This window comes from Nycticebus coucang, chromosome 8, assembly GCF_027406575.1.
Source record: "Nycticebus coucang isolate mNycCou1 chromosome 8, mNycCou1.pri, whole genome shotgun sequence".
Classification (NCBI taxonomy): domain Eukaryota; kingdom Metazoa; phylum Chordata; class Mammalia; order Primates; family Lorisidae; genus Nycticebus; species Nycticebus coucang.
In genome coordinates, this window is record NC_069787.1 from 83616509 (window position 1) to 83638277 (window position 21769).

The following is a 21769-nucleotide window of genomic DNA, read 5'->3' on the forward strand; positions in this document are numbered from 1 at the left end:
GAGCCCTTCGCCACCATGGCTCCCTCTATCCTCAAGGAGAGAGACACAGGGCTGTCCCACACCCTGAGCCTTGCTTTTTCCTCACTGGTTACTCTCCTATTTGACAGTGCTCAGGACCTCTGTCAGATCTTGCTTGGCACCTAGCAGTGTCCTGGGGCCTTAGCTGTGAGGCAGGAGCTTCCCATTCCCTCTGCCCACAGGTGCTCAGAAGACTTGCCAACTTCCTGCCTCAGGCATTCCTTGGATGCACCCTGGGCTAGCAAGTCCTCACGGCTGTCTAGTCTCCAGGGCAGCAGCACGGAACCCCTGAGCAGCCATCTGTGGACCTCATAGACATTGCACAATGTGCCACGGTGAATGCCACAGTACAGGCTTGTCTGTACACGTCCCTCTCTGGTGCCTGGGTGGGTGAGCCCTACCCCCACCCTGGCTCATGCCCCTTCCTGGAATACTCTTGGACTATCTCCCCCAGAAACAGGGCCTAGGTCTTCCCTGCTCTGACCCCAAATTGGGGGTTCTGATGGCAAGACTCTTTTTCTCTTCTTCCTCCCTGGATGAACCTCTTCCCCTCTGCCTGCTCCACAGCACAGCTGCACAGTCCACTTCAGTCTGCTGACTCCTATCTGGCCCCATCTCCCGCCTCTCTGTCTTAACTCCTCCTACACTGGCAATGGGTCTCCCCCCTCCACTCCCCTCAGTGCCCACACTCACATCCACAATGAGGAAGTCGAGCCAACACCAGGCATTGGTGAAGTACTTCTTGAAGCCATAGGCTACCCACTTGAGTAGCATCTCTAGCACAAAGACATAGGTGAACATCTTGTCGGCATACTCAAGCAGAACCTTGATGGTCTTCCGATCCTCCAGGTAAATGTCCTCAAAGGCCTGCAGATAGGACCAGATAAAGGGGATACAACATCTTGACCACTGCCAAGTCCACCTGCACTAGGCCAATATTTCTAACAATAACTGCTGCCCATGAAGCAGGGATGTAAGAAATGCAATGGAGGGGATTCCTCCTGGTCAGGATTAGAACTGGCCAGCGTACCCTCCAAAGTAGGTTATGACATGGTCTTATGTGGTAGGTGGACAGTAAGACAGGATTCCTCTCCTTTGACATTCAAGAGCAAGTCTCAGTTTGGGGCTTTAAGATCTTTCTAAAACATGCCAAACTGCCATTTTAATAAGGAGCGAGGGTGTGGAAGCTCAGCTCACAGCTTTCTGTTGGAAACAACATAAAACCTTGCTTTTCCTCCATTTTGTTTTTGCTCTATTTACTTTATACAGTTATCTTCTTTTCATAGGAAATAATACTGGTTCCCAATTAACAAAAATGATTTACACTTTATAATAAATTTATTTAAATAAACTAAAACCAGTGAGAGTTGATTGAAAGCAAATAAATGATAGTAAAAGGGGCTTGTAGACAGGAAGTTTAGGAGGCACAGGAGTAGACACAGTCAAATCTGCCACAATCCTCTGAATTGAGGGGTCAAAGTTTCAAAACTGCTAGGAGCTCTAAGTCTTTCTCTACCTCCTCATTTCTGCCTCCACTCAAATTCCTGAGCCAGCATGGGAACTCCCTTGGCTCCCAGCTGCCTTCTTCCACCTCCAGCTTTCTGATTTATATTTTTGTGTGTTCCTCTCGAGTTACTTCTCTCCATCCAGAGTGCTCTGAGGCTCCCCATCTAAGCAACGGAACACGTCACTAGGGCCCTGGGGAGCTGCCTCCACCTGTCACTCCTGGGCCTTTCTATCTTCACTTTGGGGCCTCTGTGAGATACAGTGATCCAGGGGCCTGTGCTGTCAGCAGTGCTCAAATATGCACTGCTAAGGCATATATATGGCTAACTGGGTCAGTGTAGACAAGCACAACAGGATCATTCAAGTCCCCATATGGACTTTTAGAACTGTTTAAGATAAAGAAAAGGTGTATTTTTTTCTGAGTATGCTTCTTATAAAAAATTGAATGATGTAGAAATTCTAAAAAAGAAAGTAAAATGCAGCCTCAATTTTATAACACCAGAGTAACTAATGCTAACATTTAGGTAAATGTTCTTTTTGTCAGTATGTGTGTATACGTGAGCACACACATTCATATATGCACTCTTATGTACACCACAGTTTTATCAGGTATACTAAATACTTGCTTTGAAATTACTTTTTCAACTAAACAATATGTCATGAACATTTATCCACTCAATAATAAGAATACAGACAGCAATTTTTATTCTTCTTTCAAAAGGCTGCATGATATTTTATTATTTGCATATACTACTATTATTTAGAATGAACATTTCAGTTGCTGCTGATTTATCCCTAGTAGAAACAACACTGCAGGGAACACTCTGTTTCTGTTGAGGATTAATTGGGGTGTCAGGCCAAAGGTGTGCTTTTCATGCAGGTTGAGAATGGGTTGGGGACACAAATATATACTTCATCTACAGTGCATGAGTGGCTTATCCCACCACTTCACTGACACTGGTGCTATTTCTCCTTTGTCACTCTTCTCAGCCTAACGAATGAAATTGGTATTTCATTTTAATTTATTACTAGTGCTGTCAAAATCTCTCTCTCCCTTGGATGTTTGCAGTGTTCCTTTTGTGAATTACTTGTTTATATCCTTTGCCAATTTTTTTACTAAAGTGTCTGGTTTATGGGGGACATTAACTCTTTATCTTATAATACTATCCTAGTTTGTTCAGTGTGTTTAAAACTGGTTTACTCTCTGGGGTTCTATACTTCATTTTAATTTATTATTATATTATTTAATATGATTATATCATTTATTATAATTTTCATTTAGTAAAATTTTTGGTGTTAAGAAAGCTCTTGCCTATTCCAGCTCTTGCTGGAAAAAAATGACCTTTCTTTTCTCTTTTTTTCAACTTTGTGGTTTCAATGTTTTATATTACAATTTTAAAAACCAAACATATTTTGGTAAGGAGCAAATAGCCATTTTAATAACTTTCAGATCAACTTGTCAACTCTCCTAACACTTTATTAAATAATCCATTCCTAATCCACTGATTAGGAGTCAACTTTATGATTATACTACATTTCTATATTTACTCACACTGATTTCACACCTCTTTACGCAGTTCTACTGCTGCCTATTCCTGAATTAGTATCACATGAGTTTCCTGGGACATTTGAAATAATTTTTAAGATAAACATTAGCAATATTTCATCAAATTATCTCAAAAATTTGAAAATTTACTGTTATTGTACTGACTCCATAGAGTCTCCCTACCCAAGACCAGAGTAAGTTTATCTGTTTTCTTTTATACTTCTTAGCATTGCTTATGCAGTTCTTGTTATATTTATTCCTAGTTATTTTATGATTACAGTGCTTGGCATGTACGGAATAGTTGAGAAATGTCACTTATGACTATATGGTTTCCCTTTGTATAAAACAGAAACAATTCTTTGTATTATTTATTTTATAGCTGGCCATATAATGTTAATAGGTTTTAAAATTTTTCTAGGCAATCATATTATCTATAAATAATGATATATTTCTATGATTTTTAACTTGTGTTTTTATACTTGACTAATTGGATTGACTTTGGTTCTTTTATTTTTCAATTTTTATATCATGTGTTTAATTTTCTTGATTAATTGCACTGGCTAGTACTTCAAAACTATTATTAAATAATAAACAACAGCTGAAAAGTAGTTAAATTATCCTTTTCTTATTCCTGATTTTAATGGAAATGTTTCAAGTGCTTTTACTACTGATGATGATGATAGAAATTAATTTGAGAGTTAAGTTTTTTGCTAAATTAAGAAAATATATTTCGGGCGGTGCCTGTGGCTCAGTGAGTAGGGCGCCGGCCCCATATACCGAGGGTGGCGGGTTCAAACCCAGCCCCGGCCAAACTGCAACAAAAAAATAGCCGGGCATTGTGGCGGGTGCCTGTAGTCCCAGCTACTCAGGAGGCTGAGGCAAGAGAATCGCGTAAGCCCAGGAGTTGGAGGTTGCTGAGAGCTGTGTGACACCACAGCACTCTACCCCAGGGCGGTACAGTGAGACTCTGTCTCTCCAAAAAAAAAAAAAAAAGAAAATATATTTCATTTCCATTCTTACCAGAGTTTAAGAAATCAGGCACTCATTGAGATAATCACATGGCTTTCCCTCTTTTCCCTTTTCATATAAATAGATTCTCTACTATAATACCATCCTGACATTTTAGGATATGACATATTTATCATCGACATCACTAATCTTTTAAGTAGATTGCTATTTCTATGTATTTTGTTTAAAAATTTTAAATAGATTCCTATTTGTATGTATTTTGTTTAAAAATTTTGCATCATTATTCATAAATATGGAGTATGAAGTATGAAAACTGGTCTAGATTATCCCTTTGGCACTTGAGGTTTTAAAAATCAGTATTTAGCTTTCATAAAAATAACTTATGGAATTTCCATCTTTTTTTCACACGCTATAATATTCTTTAAGAACATAAAAGTGTGGTGGCACCTGTGGCTCAGTGATTAGGGCGCGGGCCCCATATACCGAGGGTGGTGGGTTCAAACCTGGCCCCCGCCAAACTGCAACAACAACAACAAAAATAGCCGGGCATTGTGGCGGGTGCCTGTAGTCCCAGCTACTCAGGAGGCTGAGGTAAGAGAATTGCCTAAGCCCAAGAGCTGGAGCTTGCTGTGAACTGTGACGCTACAGCACTCTACCGAGGGCAAGAAAGTGAGACTCTGTCTCTAAAAAACAAACAAACAAAAAAGAATGTAAAAGAATCTGCCTTTGGAAATATGAAAGATTACATTAGTTAGTAGGTGTCTGATTATTTTAATTTTTCAAGGAATTAGCTTTTGAATTTTGTGTATCAGTTTTACTATTTATTTTGTGGTTTATTAATATAGGTTTTTATTTTATTAATTACTTTCTTTGGTTTCCCTAAGTTTATTTTTTAATTATATTTATAATTTTTTGAGTTAAATAATTTATACTCTATTTAATAATGAGTATTTAAGTAAATGAATTTTCCTTTTATTATAGTTTTGGCTACATTCCACGTGCAGTATTCTCAATATTGTTATTTTTCAGTTTTTTCTCTACCTCTATTTTCTTTTCTTATTTTTGTAGATCACAGCTAGACAAAATTGGTGAAATCATAACTTCTGATTTATAGCATACTATCATCTCTGGTCCATGAATGGTCTTCATTCATTCATTAATTAATTAAATGAACATCTATGAACATACCACCAAACTACTTTCTGTTTGATCCAGGGTTAAAAAATGACTTTTATATCTCAAGTGATGGCCCTCACAGAAAAAAAATGGAGAAAGAGAGAGAATGACTTTTACGTTTTAGGTCTTTGGTTTTAATCCTAATTTTTATTTCTAGTACTTTCCTTGACTGTAAAATAGGCTTAATAATATTACCTATCTCATAAAAGTTATTGTGACAATAAAATTAATATTTGTAAAGTGCTTGAAACAGTATCTGGCACATAGTACTATTTATGTGTTAGCTATTATTTTTATTATGTTATGTCAGATTTACTATGTATGTATTTTAGATCTTTGTCTCGTTCTTTATATTTGAATTAACAGAAATATGGTAAAATCCCCCAGTACTATAATACTATTGTCACTTTTCCCCCAGTGAATTTTGTTTTATATATTTAAGTCCTGTGTAATCCGAAGCAAATATATTCTTAATAGTTATATTTTTACTACAAGTTGGACCTTCTGTGTCTTATCTCAAGCTTTTAACCATGGCTTCATCAAACAAAAAGCACCCTGATTTTGTTGTCATTATTTGCATTTGCCTAAACTACCTTATTATTTCACTTGTAATATTTCTGATTCACATTGTTTTAGGTTTGTCATTTGAGAACACATAGCTTAAGTTTTTGAAAAGTTTATTCAGAGCCCTTTTCTTTTAAAAGATGAATTTTATCCAGTTACATTTATTATTAAATGTATGTTTGATCTCGCCTCTCCCATATTATTTTCTGTTTTCTGATTTTATGTTTCCTTGTTGCTTCTTTTTTCTTCTACCTTTTGCTATAAGATCTCTGTTTTCTTTACAAATTTTTTTCCTCAGCAATTTGGAAGAGATACAGTTTGCTTTCTGTTAAACAAGTTTATAACTTTAAATAACACACTCGGACTCCTTTTTCTCAATACATAATTTACATGGTTTTTTTAACAACAGTGCTTGGCTGTCTACCCTGATTAGATTCACCAGATGGTTGCCAAAACTCCTCCTCACTTATGCCAGGCTGAGCTTTTCTTCCACAGCCCAGACTAAATGGCTCTGGCTGCCCTTGTTTGCGGCTGTTTAAAAACAAAACTCGTTAACATATTGTCAAATCATCCTTCCCTGAAGCCTATGGAGATTTGGCTCTAGCTGCCAATGGTAAAACAGCAGGGAGGCTGCAAGCCTTGGCTCCAGGCCCACAGTGGAACAGGGGAGGGGCAGCACGGGATAGGGTGGGAGGCCCAGAGGTTTAGATGTGACAGCTACAGTGCTTCCCCATGGTCTGCCCTGACAGGAGGAGAAGCAGCATGGAGTGAAGGCACATCGCCTTGAATCAAAGTATCCTTTCTCCCATTCTGTGGTCCAAAGCATTCCCTGTTAGTTACGTATCCACAGGGTTCTCACCTCCCCGACAATATAGGTACTTCCTCTTTCTGGGCCAGGAAAGTTTCCATGTCTTCTGCCTTTTTAATCACCCTCTCCCTCCTTATCAGCACCTTCCAGAACTCTCCAGTACTGTCCTATGTCTTCCAGAAAGGGCTCTGAGAGATCAGAGCAGGCTGCTTGTGAGCCAGATGGGGGAGCCCCTGGAGCAGCGGTTCTCAACCTGTGGGGTATGACCCCTTTGGTAGTCTAACGACCCTTTCACAGGGGTCACCTAAATACATCCTGCATATCAGATATTTACACTACGATTCATAACTGTAGCAAAATTACAGTTATGAAGTAGCAATGAAAATAATTTTATGGTTGGGGGTCACCACAACATGAGGAACTGTATTAAAGGGCTGTGGCATTAGGAAAGTTGAGAACCCACTGCCCATTGTTCTTCCCAGCCTCAATGACTCCCTGTCCCCCTCAGTCCAGGTCCATTCTCTTCCTCCAGGGAGTTTTCCCACTGCCCCCACCTCCCAGCATAAGTCTGCCATTCTGTTCTTGCTCCATTCTTTCTTGTGCTGATCTTTCACTATCTTGTATCTGCTGAATCTGGTTCCTCCAAGTAGACTGGGAACCTCTGAGGCCAGAACTGGGGTATCCTCCTCCTGTTGCTCCCCCATTGCTAGATACACAGGGCTAGATTCAGGAGAGCTCAGAAAAGACCTACTGAACAGGTGCAAGGTCAAGGCAAAGGACTCTGGAATCGGAATTCCTGGGTTCAAATGCCTCATGTACCATTTCTGAGTGGTCAGGCCTCAGGCAAGTTAAGTTTCCATAAAGTGTTGTGGTTGTGTGGATTGAATGTAATGACATGGGAATTATATGGTATCGACTCTAGTGTGTAGAAGATGTGGACTAAGTGGAGCTGTACTATCAGCTGGCATTGTTAACTACATGGTAATACCTGTGCTAGTGTTTTGTGTTAAATTTCATGTTGAAATTAGATCCCCAATGTTGAAGGTGAGACCTAGTGAGAGGTGTCTGAGTCATGGGGGCAGATCCCTCATGAACAATTTGGTGCTACTCATGATAATGAGTGAGTTCTCAGTTCCCAGGAGAACTGACTGCTAACAAGTTTGGCACCTCTCTCTCATCTTCTCTTGCCATGTGATGCTTGGTCCCCTTCACCTTCTGCCATGAGTGGAAGCTTCTTGAGGCCCTCATCAGAAGATGCTGGTATCATGCTTCTTTTACAGCCTACAAAACCATGAGGCAAATAAACTTCTTTTCTATATGAATTGTCCAGTCTCAGATTTTCCTTTATAGCACTGAAAATGACTAAGACAGCCTGACAGGACACCGATGCTGTGTACAAGTGGGTGTGTCACCAGAGCTCTGGTGTGGGAGGCTGGGGATCTAGATCAAATTATTTCCTTTTGTGGAACAAATGGGGGGGGGGCTGGACATACAACTTCTTTGAGACCTTCTTGCTCTGCCCTTCATATGTGCTGTGGGTACTGAGAGTGTCTGAGCTGATTCCTGCTCTATGGGCTCAGCAGAGGCTCTGCCCCAGTTTCTGGTGTGGCTTTCCAGCTGGAGATTTCCTTTCCTTAACCTCCCTGCCTCCCCAGAAGGGTACCAGTGCTCCACTGCTGAGCAGGATCATGAAGATGATGAATGTCTCGAACCAGCTGTGCTCCACAATGCGATAGCAGGTCTTGCGTAGCCGCCACCAGACCTTCCCTGGGGCCTGCGTAGTGTCCACCACACAGCAGGGACAACGCTGGACACAGCCTATGGAAGAGGGTGAAAGGCAGGCCCTGTTCAGGACCTATGAATGTCCATGGCAAAAAGTTTGGGTGGATGAGTAAATGGCTGAGAGAAGAGGTTACAATGATGGGGACAGGGCAACATGGTTGAGAGAAGGTTCTGGGCACTGCCCTGGTGCCACACACTCAGCAGGCACTCCATGAAGGGCTTGATGTACTAAGCACCTGGGGAGTGGATCTATAGCCTGGTAGCTCTGGGCACAGGCAAGGCTGGGATTGGGGTGGGTTCCAGCTTATCCTCTGCTCATCTGGGGAGATGAGCACACCCCCTGGGGAGATGCCAGGGTACTCTGTCCCTGAGGATTCTCCCTGTTTACAGTGCCTGAGCCTTGGAAAAGGCAGACCCCCCCACCCACCAACAGAGATAACCCTCACTACAGACCTTCATTTTATCCCTAGAGATCCTCCAAATTTACCACCCATTCATAAATGCTACAGATACCAATCATCAATATGGCCACATGCCACACCTGCCTCAAATATTTACAGAGGGCCTGGTAGTACAGGGATAAATTAGAGCCAGGCCTGTTGCCTGTGCAGGCATACAGTGGTGCTACCATACCACAAATGCAGCATCACCAGTCTTTCTTATGGCTGACTTGCCAGGCCAAGGCAGGAAGCCCCAAGGTCAGAGGAATGGAGGAGGTGGGCAGATATCCAGGTCAGAGTGAGGGTACCCCATGGCACTTGGCCCATGGGTGGGGCTGAGGCTGTGGTAAAAGGCCAGTACCTTCAGTGAAGCAGTCCTCTGGATCCTTTACGTCCTCGCCGAGGTCAGGGATCTGCTCCAGGAGGTCAGCGGTGTTGGTCATATCCGCTGTGCTACCTTCGGAGTAGCTGTCCTCCTGGGTCTTGTGGGCAGGGTGTGGGGTAGGGTGAGGGAAAGTGTGAGCATCAGCTGAGCAGCAACTTCAGCCTTGAGCCCTGAACCCAGAGTCTGGGGTGGGGGATTAGGGTTCCCAGAGGGGAGGTAGCCAGACTGTCCTAGAATCTGTGGTCCAGATGGTGTGGAAAGAACCTGCTAGAGAGCCACCTTGGGCCAGTCAGGGCTGAGCCAAAGCTGGACCTTGGGGCTCCTGGGTCTGCAATTCTGGTCTCCTGGAGTCTAAGGGCTGTGGAGGGGTTCTGAGAAAACATGGGGGATGGGAAATGCTGGGAACAAAACAGACGTGGGGTGGCAACATGTACACACACTAGGACATAGACACATAGTGGTGGCTTGGCACATGAAGTGGGAACAGGCATGCCACATCCAGAACAGAGTCAGAACCAGGATCGTACAGGCACATACAGGCAGCAAGGTCAGACATGAAGAGAACTGGCCAGCAGCCCAGCCCATACTTTTTACTCAATTCCTATGGCTGATGGTAGTCCTGGGCAGAGAGCTTGGAGTAAGACCAAGAAGGTGCTGGTATCTTTCCTTCCTCGCCATGTAGGGGTCTGACCCCTGATCTTGATAAGCTGATTATAGACAGGCTACAGAGAAGCATGTGCATGTGGATGTGACTTTGTGAATGTCTGTGTGTCACCCGTGGGTGCAAGTGGATAAGGGTGTTGCAGTGGTCACTGCCCCATTCCCTGCTGTTAGCCCCGTGCACCCACTCCCAGCCCCAGTGATTGCTGACCGCTTAGCTGCCTCCCCCAATAGTCTTCAGCCAGAGAGCTGCCATCCTTGAGGGGTGCCTGGCACCAGTGATGGACTGATACAGGAATCCAAAAGGCCAGCCTGACCTTGCCTTGAGTTAAGACAACACTGTGGTATGGTTCATGCTCCAGAGCTCCCCAGGGGACCAAGCTGAGGCAGACTCCAGCTGAGAAGTCATTTTATAGCTTCTTCCTCTGCCTCATCCTGCTTCTCTTATATTCTTAATGGTTTCTCCTGAAATCAATCTCTCAACAAGTCACTTGCACAGGAGTCCCTATCTCTGGCTCTCCTTCTGGGGAACATGATGATCCAAAGACAGGTGCAGCAAGGAAGGGGTGTCCGTGAAGGAAATCCTTCATTTGCTTTAGGACAAGTCCAAACCCCTTGCCTCAGATCAGCTCAGGCCAAAGCTCCACTTAGAGACAAGTTGTCTGAATCTGTGGGTACGCCTGTAATCCTACACTGCCTTTTCTTCTCTTTCTTGGACAAATTACTCTTCTTTGGTCTCAATGTCTTCTTTTCAATTTTGAGATTTGCATCAGGCAAAGGCTAGATTCTGGAGTACAGCCTGTTGCTTGGTGCAAGGTAGATCTGTGGCCAGAGGGGAGAGGCTCTGCCCTTCATGGTCCCTCATGGCTCTGAAGGTCCCTTTCCCTCCCACCTTCCAGCTCAGCTGGGTCAGCAGGAGCAGGGCTGTGACTGCCAGACCAGAGATCATCATGCTGTATTTCTCTCCAGCACATGGGGCTGTCATGTGGGAAGACAAGTTCTCGGGATCCTACTGCAAATGAGATAAGGAAGTCCTTTTTCCAGGAAAATTCCAGCCCATCTTTTTCTCTTTTATAGGAGCTTATTTGAAGAAAGGAAGAAATTATAAACCTTGCTCAAAGGCCAACATTCTTGTAAGAACAATCTGCTAGGGTCCTCTCCTGTGACCTGCCTCTCTCGTGTCTTCCTATTCCCACATGCCTTCTAGTATCTGAACATTCAGGAAGAGAACCATGACATACATGATTGGAGCACAAGGGCTCCAAAACTGGCCATGTCGCAAAGCCATGATGGCCCATGAGCCCATCTCACAAAAGGAAGAAATCACAAGTGCTAGAATGAGGAGCAGGACAACAGCCACCACGTGCAGTCTCTGAACATGTGACGTCCACATGTAAATAAGGCTGGGAGGCATAGTCAGCAATGCCACCAGCCCTTAGCTCTGGAGCCAACAGGTAAGGAAATGCAGTCAGGTAGGTAGCTTCAAAACAGAGGGCCCCAGCTAGGGTCAAGGAGGTGGCTACCAGTTGTCTCTGGCAGGGTAGCACCTTTTCCAGTTTTTCAAGAGAAGCTAGAAATAAAGATTTTTATATAAAAGCTACCAAGTTTTAAATGATGGTAGCTAATTCAAAGTAAAACCATTTTGTGGGCAGAACAAAACACAGTGGCAGGCTGGATGGGACTCCTGTTCATGGCCTCTGCTTTGCTGCAGGTAAGAAGCAGCTGGTAGGTGGTAACTATGCCAAGAATGTGTCTCAGAACCCCTTTGAAGTCCTCTCTGGATAAGGAGATTCACAGGACAAACATTTGCTAAACAGGACCAAAACACAGAGACAGAGTGTGAGGAGAGGGTGAACTCCCGGAGGTGGTGGGTTAGTCCTGTATCAGAGTCTCAGGCTGGATGTTTTCAGGGCCCTACACCATCTCTCCTCTGTCAGGACAGGGGTACCACCCTCCTTTCTGCAGACTGGCCTCCCATGCTGCCTGTGGCAATAGCTGTAGCTCCCAATAGCAAATGCAGGCTTATCCTGGAACCTTGTATAGCTTGGATTCAGCCCAGGCAGCAGTGCCCAGCTGGCTTCAGGGACAAAGGTGTGTTATTACCTCACTGCACCCTGAGGCCTGGGGCTCTGCTTTCCGCTGCTGCTGACAGTCTGCCTGAGACTCACTGGCCTCGGCCTCGGAGGAGGCGGTCTCTGACACCTGGCTCCAGGTCCTGAGCTCTGGGGGGGCCTCAGGGCCACTGGATACAGGCTGGGATTCCTGCTGAAGAGACCCCAGCCCATGAGCTGTGCCCATGCACCCAGGCAGTGGGTCTCCAGGGCCCTGGCCCTGCAGCCCTCAGGCCCTTCCCATGCAATTAGGGTACTGCCTCCTGCTCTCCTCATGGTCTGACTGAAGACATCTTTCCTCAGGGGCACCACATGGGCAGGTGGGAGCCTCCTGGTAGGTCCTGGCAAAGGGGCGATAGCCAGACAAACCACTGGTCAGCCTGGCATAACTCCCTTTCCTGACTTCCTGGAAGGTACAGCTGGGCTACAATGCCCCCCACACAAATGCTGGCAACTCCACTTAGGAAGGACGCTGACGTCCCCTGTGAGTTCCATGGTACCCTAGATTGCTCATGCGCACACACGCGCGCGCACACACACACACACACACACACACACACACACTAGGGAGCCAGAGTCAACAGGCTCAAAGAAGGAGAGGAGAAAGAAAAGGAGGGGCAGCCAGAATTCCACTCCTGTGCTAAAGATAATTGGAAGCCGTGGTCCTGGTAATGCCACCGCCCCCTTCCCAACAGACAAAGCTGCCACCCCACAACCTGACTCAAAAGGACAAGGTGGGCCTCTGGGACAATAGGGAGGCAGGAGAATGTGAAACCAACCCCAGAGCCTCATATCAAGTTCCATACGTGGGGAGTGGCTGCTCTCCATACCCAGGCCAACCAAGTGCAAGCCAAAGGAAGCAGCCAGACTCGACAGAGAGCCACCTTTTATTGCTTGTCCTAAAGACCCAAGGAAAAGACATTGGAGCCTGGCTCAGGCCAAAGGAAAACTGAGAGGGGGGGGACGGCCTGTCTGCCTTGCTCAGACTCTGGTCCCAAGTGTTAAAAATAACAGGTTGGAAGATAAGATAGTGGTGTCCCTGACACTCCGTCTTAGGGATGCTTATTTTTAAATCTCAGAGTTAGCCCTGGGTGAGGGACGAGGGGGCAGTCTGGAGGTCAGAGCGCCACACTCCTCCCTCACTGAGACATTCCACCTTGCTGGTCCTAGAGGGGGACAATGGTCAATGGGGGTAATTGGGGGTCAGGGGCTCTGTCATAGACTCATGAGGAACTCCTGGCAAGTCCTTCTCTCTTGCCATGCCTCAATGTGCCTGTCTGTACAACCAGGTCCCCAGAACCAGGCAGAGTACAACAGTACCTCCCCAGTTCCCCCATGGGTTAGAGAGAGAGGGCTGAAAGCTGGGCTACGCATCATTCAGAGAAGCCAGCTGTCAGAGGGCAGGCCTGTCTTCTAGCCCCAGCCCACCTCACACTGAGGCAGTCTGGCTGGAGCAGCTGCTTTGAACAAGGCTGGGTCCCCTGAACAGCAGAGCACAGGGGCCTATACCAGCAGGTACTGCACACACGTGGGCATGGGTGCTCACCTGCTTGCTGGACTCTTCCTCGGTGCCCAGGCTGTTCTCTTCATCCTCCTCTTGGTCATCTGTGTCTGACTCAGCCACAGCAATGGGCACACACACAGGCTCTGGATCCCCAGGGGTGCCCTGGCCTGGCCGTTTGCCTTCTTCAAACCGTGTTTCCTTGCGGGCCGGAGGCGCCTTCTCCATCTCTGGAGGTGGTGGGGAGCCAGGGGTGCCAATGCAGCTGGGCAGCTGGCTGCGGGAGGCAAGGGCTGCAGACTTCCGGGGCCGCCGCCGCAGGAGCCCACAGCAGAAGTCCCAGGTGGTCCGCTTGACAAAGCACAGGCCCCGATGGATGCGGGCCAAGGCCAGCTGGAGGTTGTTCATCTCACCGTCTTCATCAGGGGCTGTGAGGTTGTCTGCACTGAAGGAGCTGAGCAGCAAGGCCAGGAAGAGGTTCAGGACCTGTGGAGGCAGTGGATCGGGTGCTGTGCCATGCCATGGACATGCTGTCTCAGGTTCATTTGGGGGTAACTGAGGCATAGAGACCTTAAGGATTGCTATGACAGACATCTCTGAGGCCCAAACCTAGGGTCCTTATCCTAACCCCTCATTCTCTTGAATATGGAGGGTTTGGCTATCAAAGAAAAATTGAATCCCTCTTTCTAAGGGCTCAGACACAATGTGAATGGAGGATGTTCAGAACCAGGTCTCTGTGTCCTGGCTCAGGTTCAGTGAGAGAACCAGAGTAATACAGAGAGTGGGTGGCCAGAGCCTTGCTCTGGTGCCAGTTGCTTATGCACACAGGTTTCCTTCCCTTCACCTCTTCCTGCTGCCTTGGGGTAACGGGGCCTATGGGGTCATGGTGGGCACAGGGCACCTCCCTGGGAAGTGTGAGTCCTGGCAGGGACAAGACAGACTTCCTCCCAGAAGCACCTTGGAGCTCTTGCAGCTTTCCTGGGAAGGAGCACATGTGTCTGTTAGTGAAGGAGAGGCAGTGACCTGTCTCTGAGCTCCCTGCAGAGGCCAGCTCAGTGCTCACAGATCTGGGGCTGCTGCTGTGACACATGCTCTACTTGTGTCCCAGCTTTCTAGGTGAGGAACACAGAGACCTGGGCAGAGAAGGGGCAATAGCAGGAAGAGAGGCCAGGAGGGTACAAGCAGCCCTCAGGCACTTGGGCTAACTATAGGGTCAAGCTATGGAGAAGTGGCTGTGTGTGGTGGTGAGGGATACCTGGGGAGTACTATGTGAGGGAGAAGGCCTGACATGCTTTGGCGAGTCAGAGGGGCTGAGGGCTTAGGAGTTCAACATGGCACACACTTAACTGAGGTCAGTTTTTAGGGCTTACAGATATAGATCCCTTGAGAGATGTACATAATCCCTCAGTCTTTGGTAGTTCTGGACAACTGCTTGCTGTAAAGAGATCCTGCAAGTGTGAAGCTTTAGTTTTTGTTTAAAAAGGGAGCTTTTGCTGTGTGGCAAGGGGCTGGGCATGGGGCCATTTCCCAGTTTCATGGTGGGTTAATTAAGATGGCAGTGGACTGGTTCCCACACAGGGGTCAGATGGCACAGGAACATCACCAGGCCTGCTACGCGCTCAGTGTCTCCTCCCAAGGGCCTGATGGCAGGGTCACATGTGACGGTGGGTGCACAGTTCTCCTTGGAAATCCACTCTGAGCCCCCCCGGGGACTCCATACCAGTCAGGAATGGAATGCTGAATGAGGAATGAGAATGCTGATGAAAGCAGCCTCAGTAACATGCCTTTGCTTTAAAAGTAACACATATTCATGTGGACAGTATAAAAAGTTAAAAGAGTAGGCAGTCCTATCCTGTCTCTATGGATTACCACTTTTGACACCCGGTAGCCATTTTTAAGTAGCCATTTTTTAAGCCACTTAAAAATGACAGGGGGCCAGGGTGTAGTATGTGATGTAATTCAGAGCTGCTGTCTACACTGACCTCTGATCTGGCCCCTAGCCTTTGTCCACAACAGAGCAGGCATGGCCCGCCTCTGTCCCTGGTGGCCTGCTCTGGATCCCCCTCAGCCTTCAGCCACACCTGGCCCTGTATTCCCTGATATACAGGAGTCTTGGGCCCAGGCTGGGGACAGGATAGGGTGGGGGGCACCTGGGCAGTTCCATCCACCCACATGTATCTCAGCTTCAAAAGTCCAACTTCTGGTGCTTCCCCGGCAGTCATGCTGCTGTCGCTCTCCACCCCTGCCTGATCATCACTTCCCATTTCAATGGCAATCTTGTTTCCACCCACGCCAGGCAGCAGCCCAATTCCTTAGGCGGCCAGGGAGGGGGCTGCGTGGGCTGGCGTTAGCTTCCCTCCTCCAGCAGCCTCTAATCTTCTTGTCCCTAGGCAGATCCGCTGGGAAATCGTAGGGCTGTGAGTGTGAGGGGCGGCTCAGCCGGGCTGTGGGCTGAAAGCTCGACAACTTTCATTCTCCTTAGGACAGACAGAGTCTGGCACTGGGGTTGAACCAAGAACTGAATGAGGCTCCACTTCAAGAGGCAGCCACTTTGAAAGGATACAAGGGGGGGGGGTGTGGGAACAGCCAAAGAACTGGCTTCTACTAGCACTGTGCGCTGTGCACTTCTACTAACACTGCGCACTGATGCCCTAGTTTCTCTTTGGGCTCTGGGATCTACATTTGAAGCCAATGGAGAACTGACCCCAAAGTGGCCTGTGCTGTCCTAGCTGGGTAAAGTATATGGGAGGAGAAAGCAGGCAGGGCTGAGGAAAGGCTCTGAAGTCTACAGCCCATAGCACTTGCCCCACAGCAGCCTTATTATGAGCTGATGCAACACTTGAGCTGCCCATGACAGGGACATATAGCTATAGCAGGAGCCAGACAATGCAGGTATGATGGCTGAGCATGTGTGGGCCACCTGTATAGCCAGGAAGGTGGCTTCATGTCCACAGTGGACACTGACTTCTGCTTGAACCACTGAGTCGCTCCTACCTTGCCACTTCCTAAAGCTCCTTCTCTGGCATTTAGACTTTACTATCTTTCAACTCCAGAATTCCCCACAGTGGAAAGATACAACGCAAGATGCACCTACCTGAAAGGGGTGGCCTGGCAGAAATCACAGGCAGCCACAGGAACAAAGGCGTGAGCCCCGCATGAAGGGACAGAAAGGACTCCAACCACAGCTGCTCAGGGCAACATGTAAAGCTCCTACAGGTTCCCACCTCATCTGGACCACTATCTGTCTGTACCTGTGCTTTGCTCACCCTGTTCCTTCCCTCCTTAGAATTACCTGTCATCAAATCAGCTCCAAACCCTTCTCTAGAAAGCCTTCCTTGATGTTCCTAGCTGAAGAGGAATAGCACCCATGGGTCCATATCACTCTGATCAGTCTGAGAGTTGTTATTTCTGGGCTGTTTGATCTCCCCACATTCCCAGTCTCTCAAGAGGGTGAGCAGAGTCAGGGCTGGTGCTGGGCCACATTTACTTGTCTGTGCCCAACAGCATGAGGCACAATGTTTTGCATGCAACAGGGGTTCATCAAATGCTGATTAAGCTGAACTGAAAAACCATGTGAAAATTCACTGATAGTAAATGACAATAAAATAATGGGTAGAAGAGTAAATAAAATACACAAATGAATAAAAACAAGTAAATAATGAATAAATAGGTAAATTAGTGGATGAATGAATAAAAGAATAAACTTCAATGAAGAATGATGGATGGAGCAGTGAGTTAATGTATAACTGGATAGATAGAGAGGAGATGGGTGGAATTGGTAATGAATAAATGGATGGGTGGGTTGATAGATGGGAGGGTGAAAGAATGAGTGGAGGGGTATGAATGAATGTGTGAGTGGGCAGATGAGTGAAAAATAAGCATAGGGATGGATAGGTGGATATATGTCTATATGTCCATGAATGAATAGGGGTTGATGAATGGGTGGTTGATGGACAGGTAAAATAGATGGTTGATGAATAAATGGATGGATAGATGAGTGAATGAGGAGATGGGGGTTGATACATGGTTGACTAGAGAGCTTGGGCATGAAATAAAACTGTTTTCTCTCTTTTCGTTTTTACTCTCCTGAGTATGGAAATTTGGTCTGGACTTTAAACTTCAATATAGTTTAAGATTGGCCTCTAATTATGAAGGCTGGTGGAGTTTGGGCCATGCATTCTTGAATGAGCTTATTTTAAAATATAAGTGGATAAATGGATGGGAGGATTGGTAACAACCAGTCCTTCAGATTGATGAAAAGGGGGATTGGTTGGTGGCTGGGTAATTTAAGAGTGGCTTGATGGTTAGATAAATATGAATAAGCATACAGATGAAATAATGGGTAAATAAATAGATAGATTGTTGATAAGTGCATAGTTAGATAGATAATATATAGGTGGGTGGATGAATGAATGGACAGATGGAAGGATAAGTAAACGAGTAAACAGAACTGTGATGGGTAGGTCCAGAACAGATGGATGGATGAGAGATTGATGAGTGGATGGAAGATTTGTTGGATAGATTGCTGTGAAGGAGTAGATGGAAGGAAGGGTGAGTGAGTGTGTGATTGGGTGGGTGGGTGGGTAGCTGGGTGGAGGAATGGATGGGTGGGTGAATGTATGGATGTGAGCCCCTTGGCTGACTCACCACAAGGTTGCCAATGACCATGACAAGCAAGAAGACTAGCAGACACAATGACTGCCCAGACACCTCCATGCAGTCCCACATGGTCTCAATCCACTCGCCACAGAGGATTCGGAAAATGATGAGAAAGGCATGGAAGAAGTCCATCATGTGCCAGCGAGGCAGCATGCCTGAGTCGCTGATGCGGTGCCTCTGCTCTGAGTAGTTCTTGCCAAAGAGCTGCATGCCCACCACGGCAAAGATGAACACGATGATGGCTAGCACCAGCGTTAGGTTCCCCAGTGCCCCCACTGAGTTCCCAATGATCTTAATAAGCGTGTTCAGGGTGGGCCATGATTTGGCCAGCTTGAAGACCCGCAGCTGGAGGAGGAAAAGAAAGTGTCCCTGTGAGGGGTCTTGTTTCTGACACCCATGGATACCCCTACCTTCCCCAGCTCCTGCCTAAAAGCTCTTGGAGGTCACTGACACCTGTTTTCCCCATTTCTCCAAGAGCAGGCACTACTGTTCTTCTCTGCAGCCTGAGGCCAGCTTCCCTGGGCACTGCTGTGGGAGTAAGGTCAACACCTCTAGCTTGATCTCCCCAACTCAGCCCTTCTCTGTCTTCATACCGGCCTCCTACTTGCCTTGGTCTCACAAGAACTCCCAGTTAGATTCTTCCAGCATCAAATGCCCTTCTTGTTTTTGACCTATCCTTCAGCCCCAGCTTCAACAGCTTTGACTTATCCAATTGCCTCCATTTTTCTCTGTTCTCATTTATCACTGAAAGGGGACAGGTGCTTACCACTTACTGAATGCCTACTATGTGCTAGGCCTTGTGCTTAGGATGGATGAAGTCATTAAAAGACTCTCAATAACTGCATGATGTTGGCACTAATACCTCATTTGATAGATGAAGTCAACACTTAAAGGTGGAGTAATTTGTCTAAGTCCTTTGGCTTACAGCAGTGGAGTCAGGATTAGAACCCACAGCCTTGACTTTCTCTACTGCTCTCACCATCCGGCCCTTCTACACCCACTCCCAGGGGGGCAAAACACAGTGCTTAGGATCTACGCCAAAAAGTCTTCCCTGGCCACACCTCCAGCCCTATGTTTGGAAGTCTCAGGCATTTTGAGTTCCAAGTGTGGTCCACAGACCAGGAGCTTTGACATCACCTCAGACCTGTTGAACTAGCACCTGTTATTTTAAGAAAATCCCTAGGTGATTCATGTGCACATTAAAGTTTTAAAAATGCTGATTCAGAAACCAGCAGGCAGAACCTTGGATGAGCAGTGAGCAAACCTGCCGTACGGCTTTGGGAAATTTATTTCACCTTTCTTAGTCTCCTCATCTGTGAAATGGAGATGTGGGTAATATTAGCTCCACTCCTGAATCCTTTAAGGACTAAAGGGATCATTGTGGCTTTGTGAACCCTCCCCCTGTGGAGGGATGTCTCCTTCCTGTTTAGTCTATCTCTGTACTCCCACCACCTCCAGTACTGGGCTGGGCACCCAGGGGCACCTAGTAAGTGGCTGTTGGGTGAAGGCATGGCAGATCTAAGTAGGGGTGGCTGCTGACCTTATGGGGGGGTTTCCAGCCCTGTTCTGCACCCTCTCCCCCCCCACAGTGGGTCCAGCCAGGTACCAGGCGGAAGGAGCGCAGCACTGACAAGTTATTCATGCGGGACAGTCCCAGCTCCATGAGGCTAAGGATGACGATGATGCTGTCGAAGATGTTCCAGCCCTGTTGGAAGTAGTAGTAGGGGTCGAGGGCAATAATCTTGAAGGTCATCTCTGCTGTGAAAATTCCTGTGAAGACCTGAGGAAGGAGCAGGAATTAGGGCTTCCTGACATCTGGTTTGGAAAGACCCTCTGGCCAGCAGGGGCGCCTCCTGCTCCATAGTGTCTCCCCACTAGGTTGCCAGTGCTGACTGCACCCAGGCTCTTAGTGGGGACTTGCTCGGCCATGGCCCAGGCCCTGAGAAACACTTCTCCAGCCCTCTCGGCTGCTCACCAAGCACACCACCTCCCTGGCTTTAACAGCCTGGGCCCATTGTGGACTCCTAGATTAATGGCTCTAGGAGACGCCTGACATGGGGAGGTGGAGATGAATGGTCACATGACTCAGCGCCAGACTTCCAGTCCGTGTCTCCATAGGAAGTGTCTTCATCCTACACGTGCCAAATCACCACTTCCCCACAAACACTCGTGGCTTTCCTGACTCAAGGCTCAGCGCATGCTACTTCTACTTCTTGGAATGCCCTCTCTCCTTGTCCGCATGTTTCAGTCTTTCTATTGTAACAATAATCCACCACCATTTCTCAAGGGCTGACAATATGCCAAATCCTGGGCTAGAATGATTTGCATAGGTTGTTTCTTTAGATCTGTCCAAAACTCTATGAGGAAAGTAGCACTGTCTGTGACACTGAGAGGTTAAGTAACATGTCTGGGGTCAAGTAGCTAGTGAGTTTGAGAATGAGATGAACTCAGTGCTGTCCTTTAAGACAGTGGTTCTCAACCTTCCTAATGCTGTGGCCCTTTAATACCGTTCCTGTGGGTCGCGACCCACAGGTTGAGAACCGCTGCTTTAAGACTTAGGGCAACCTCCTCTCCCTTCTGGAAACATTCCTGAGTGTCCAATGGCTGAGCTTCCTCTGGATCAATGACTCATGAGCCGCCCAGCCTCAGCCAACAGAGACCTGTGGTCAAGGAGCCCACAGTGTGGTGGGCCAGGCAGCTGTGACCACAGCCAGCTGTCCTTCAGTGTGCCCACTTCTGTGAGAGAAGCACACGAGGGTAGGTGTGCTCTTCAGAGCTATTTGGGACACCCACAGCGCTGCTACTCATTTCTGGACAGTGGAGCTCAGGAAAGGCTCTGCACCTCACTTTGTCCAGGTTCCCAGCTATTTTGGTGGCAAGATAGCAGGGATCAGGTAAAGCTAGGTGTCAGTGAAAAAAAAAGAAAAGACTCTTGAGGAAGGCCTTTGGGGAAGTGATAAATAGAAGTTTCTTTGGGAATAGCAGAATTATCTGGAAACCCTTTAGAAATGCAGAACCTTGGAAGACCCCAGATCTGCTTAATCAGAATCTGCATTTTGACTAGTGAAGTTTGAGAAATGTCATTTTTGAGCATGAGTTCTCAAATCTGGTGCACTCTGGAATCATCTAGGGAGCTTTCCAAATACCAATGCCTGAGCCCCATTGGAGAGATTCTGGTTAAATTAGACTAGAGTGCAGCCCAGCTTTGGAGATTAAAAAAAACTTCCCGGGTAATTCTAATGTACAGCTAAGCTTGTGAAGTATGTAAATTTTGGGACTAGATATTTTCCTTCCAAAGCCTCACCCCAGGCTTTTGAAGGCCATATAGATCAAAGTTCAATGGTTTAAGATGTATAGAGAATGGCAGTCAGAACCTGGGGTCCAAAGCAGGGTCTGCTGCTGTGTGATCCTGGGCCAGATTCTTCATCTATTTGAGCCTTGAGTGTCCTTATCCATAACATGGAGATTAACAGTAACTTCATAGGAGGCTTCTAAGAGTTAGAGCTAGTGGATTCAAAGTGGATGTTCTGTAGGAGAGGGCAATTATTGTTATTGTCAGCAATATTTATTATGACTGCTGACAATGGCCAAGAGCTCCAAACCCAGGCAGAGGGTGCCTTCAGATATAAACAACCCTGTACGCT

General features: G+C 46.8%; 1 protein-coding gene across 3 annotated transcripts in view; it reads right to left on the bottom strand.

Moving 5' to 3' along the window:
- The window catches only part of SCN5A (sodium voltage-gated channel alpha subunit 5), a 96001-nt gene that overhangs the window by 17454 nt on the left and 56778 nt on the right, over positions 1 to 21769 (bottom strand). For all 3 annotated transcript variants that reach the window (XM_053600844.1, XM_053600842.1, XM_053600843.1), the window contains 7 exons: positions 19732 to 19905; positions 18114 to 18470; positions 13512 to 13952; positions 11958 to 12119; positions 9171 to 9291; positions 8251 to 8405; positions 712 to 885 (listed from right to left, as the gene is read on the bottom strand). In XM_053600844.1, coding sequence (XP_053456819.1) covers positions 712 to 885; positions 8251 to 8405; positions 9171 to 9291; positions 11958 to 12119; positions 13512 to 13952; positions 18114 to 18470; positions 19732 to 19905 — 1584 coding nt within the window. The remainder of the gene's footprint in view (positions 1 to 711; positions 886 to 8250; positions 8406 to 9170; positions 9292 to 11957; positions 12120 to 13511; positions 13953 to 18113; positions 18471 to 19731; positions 19906 to 21769) is intronic.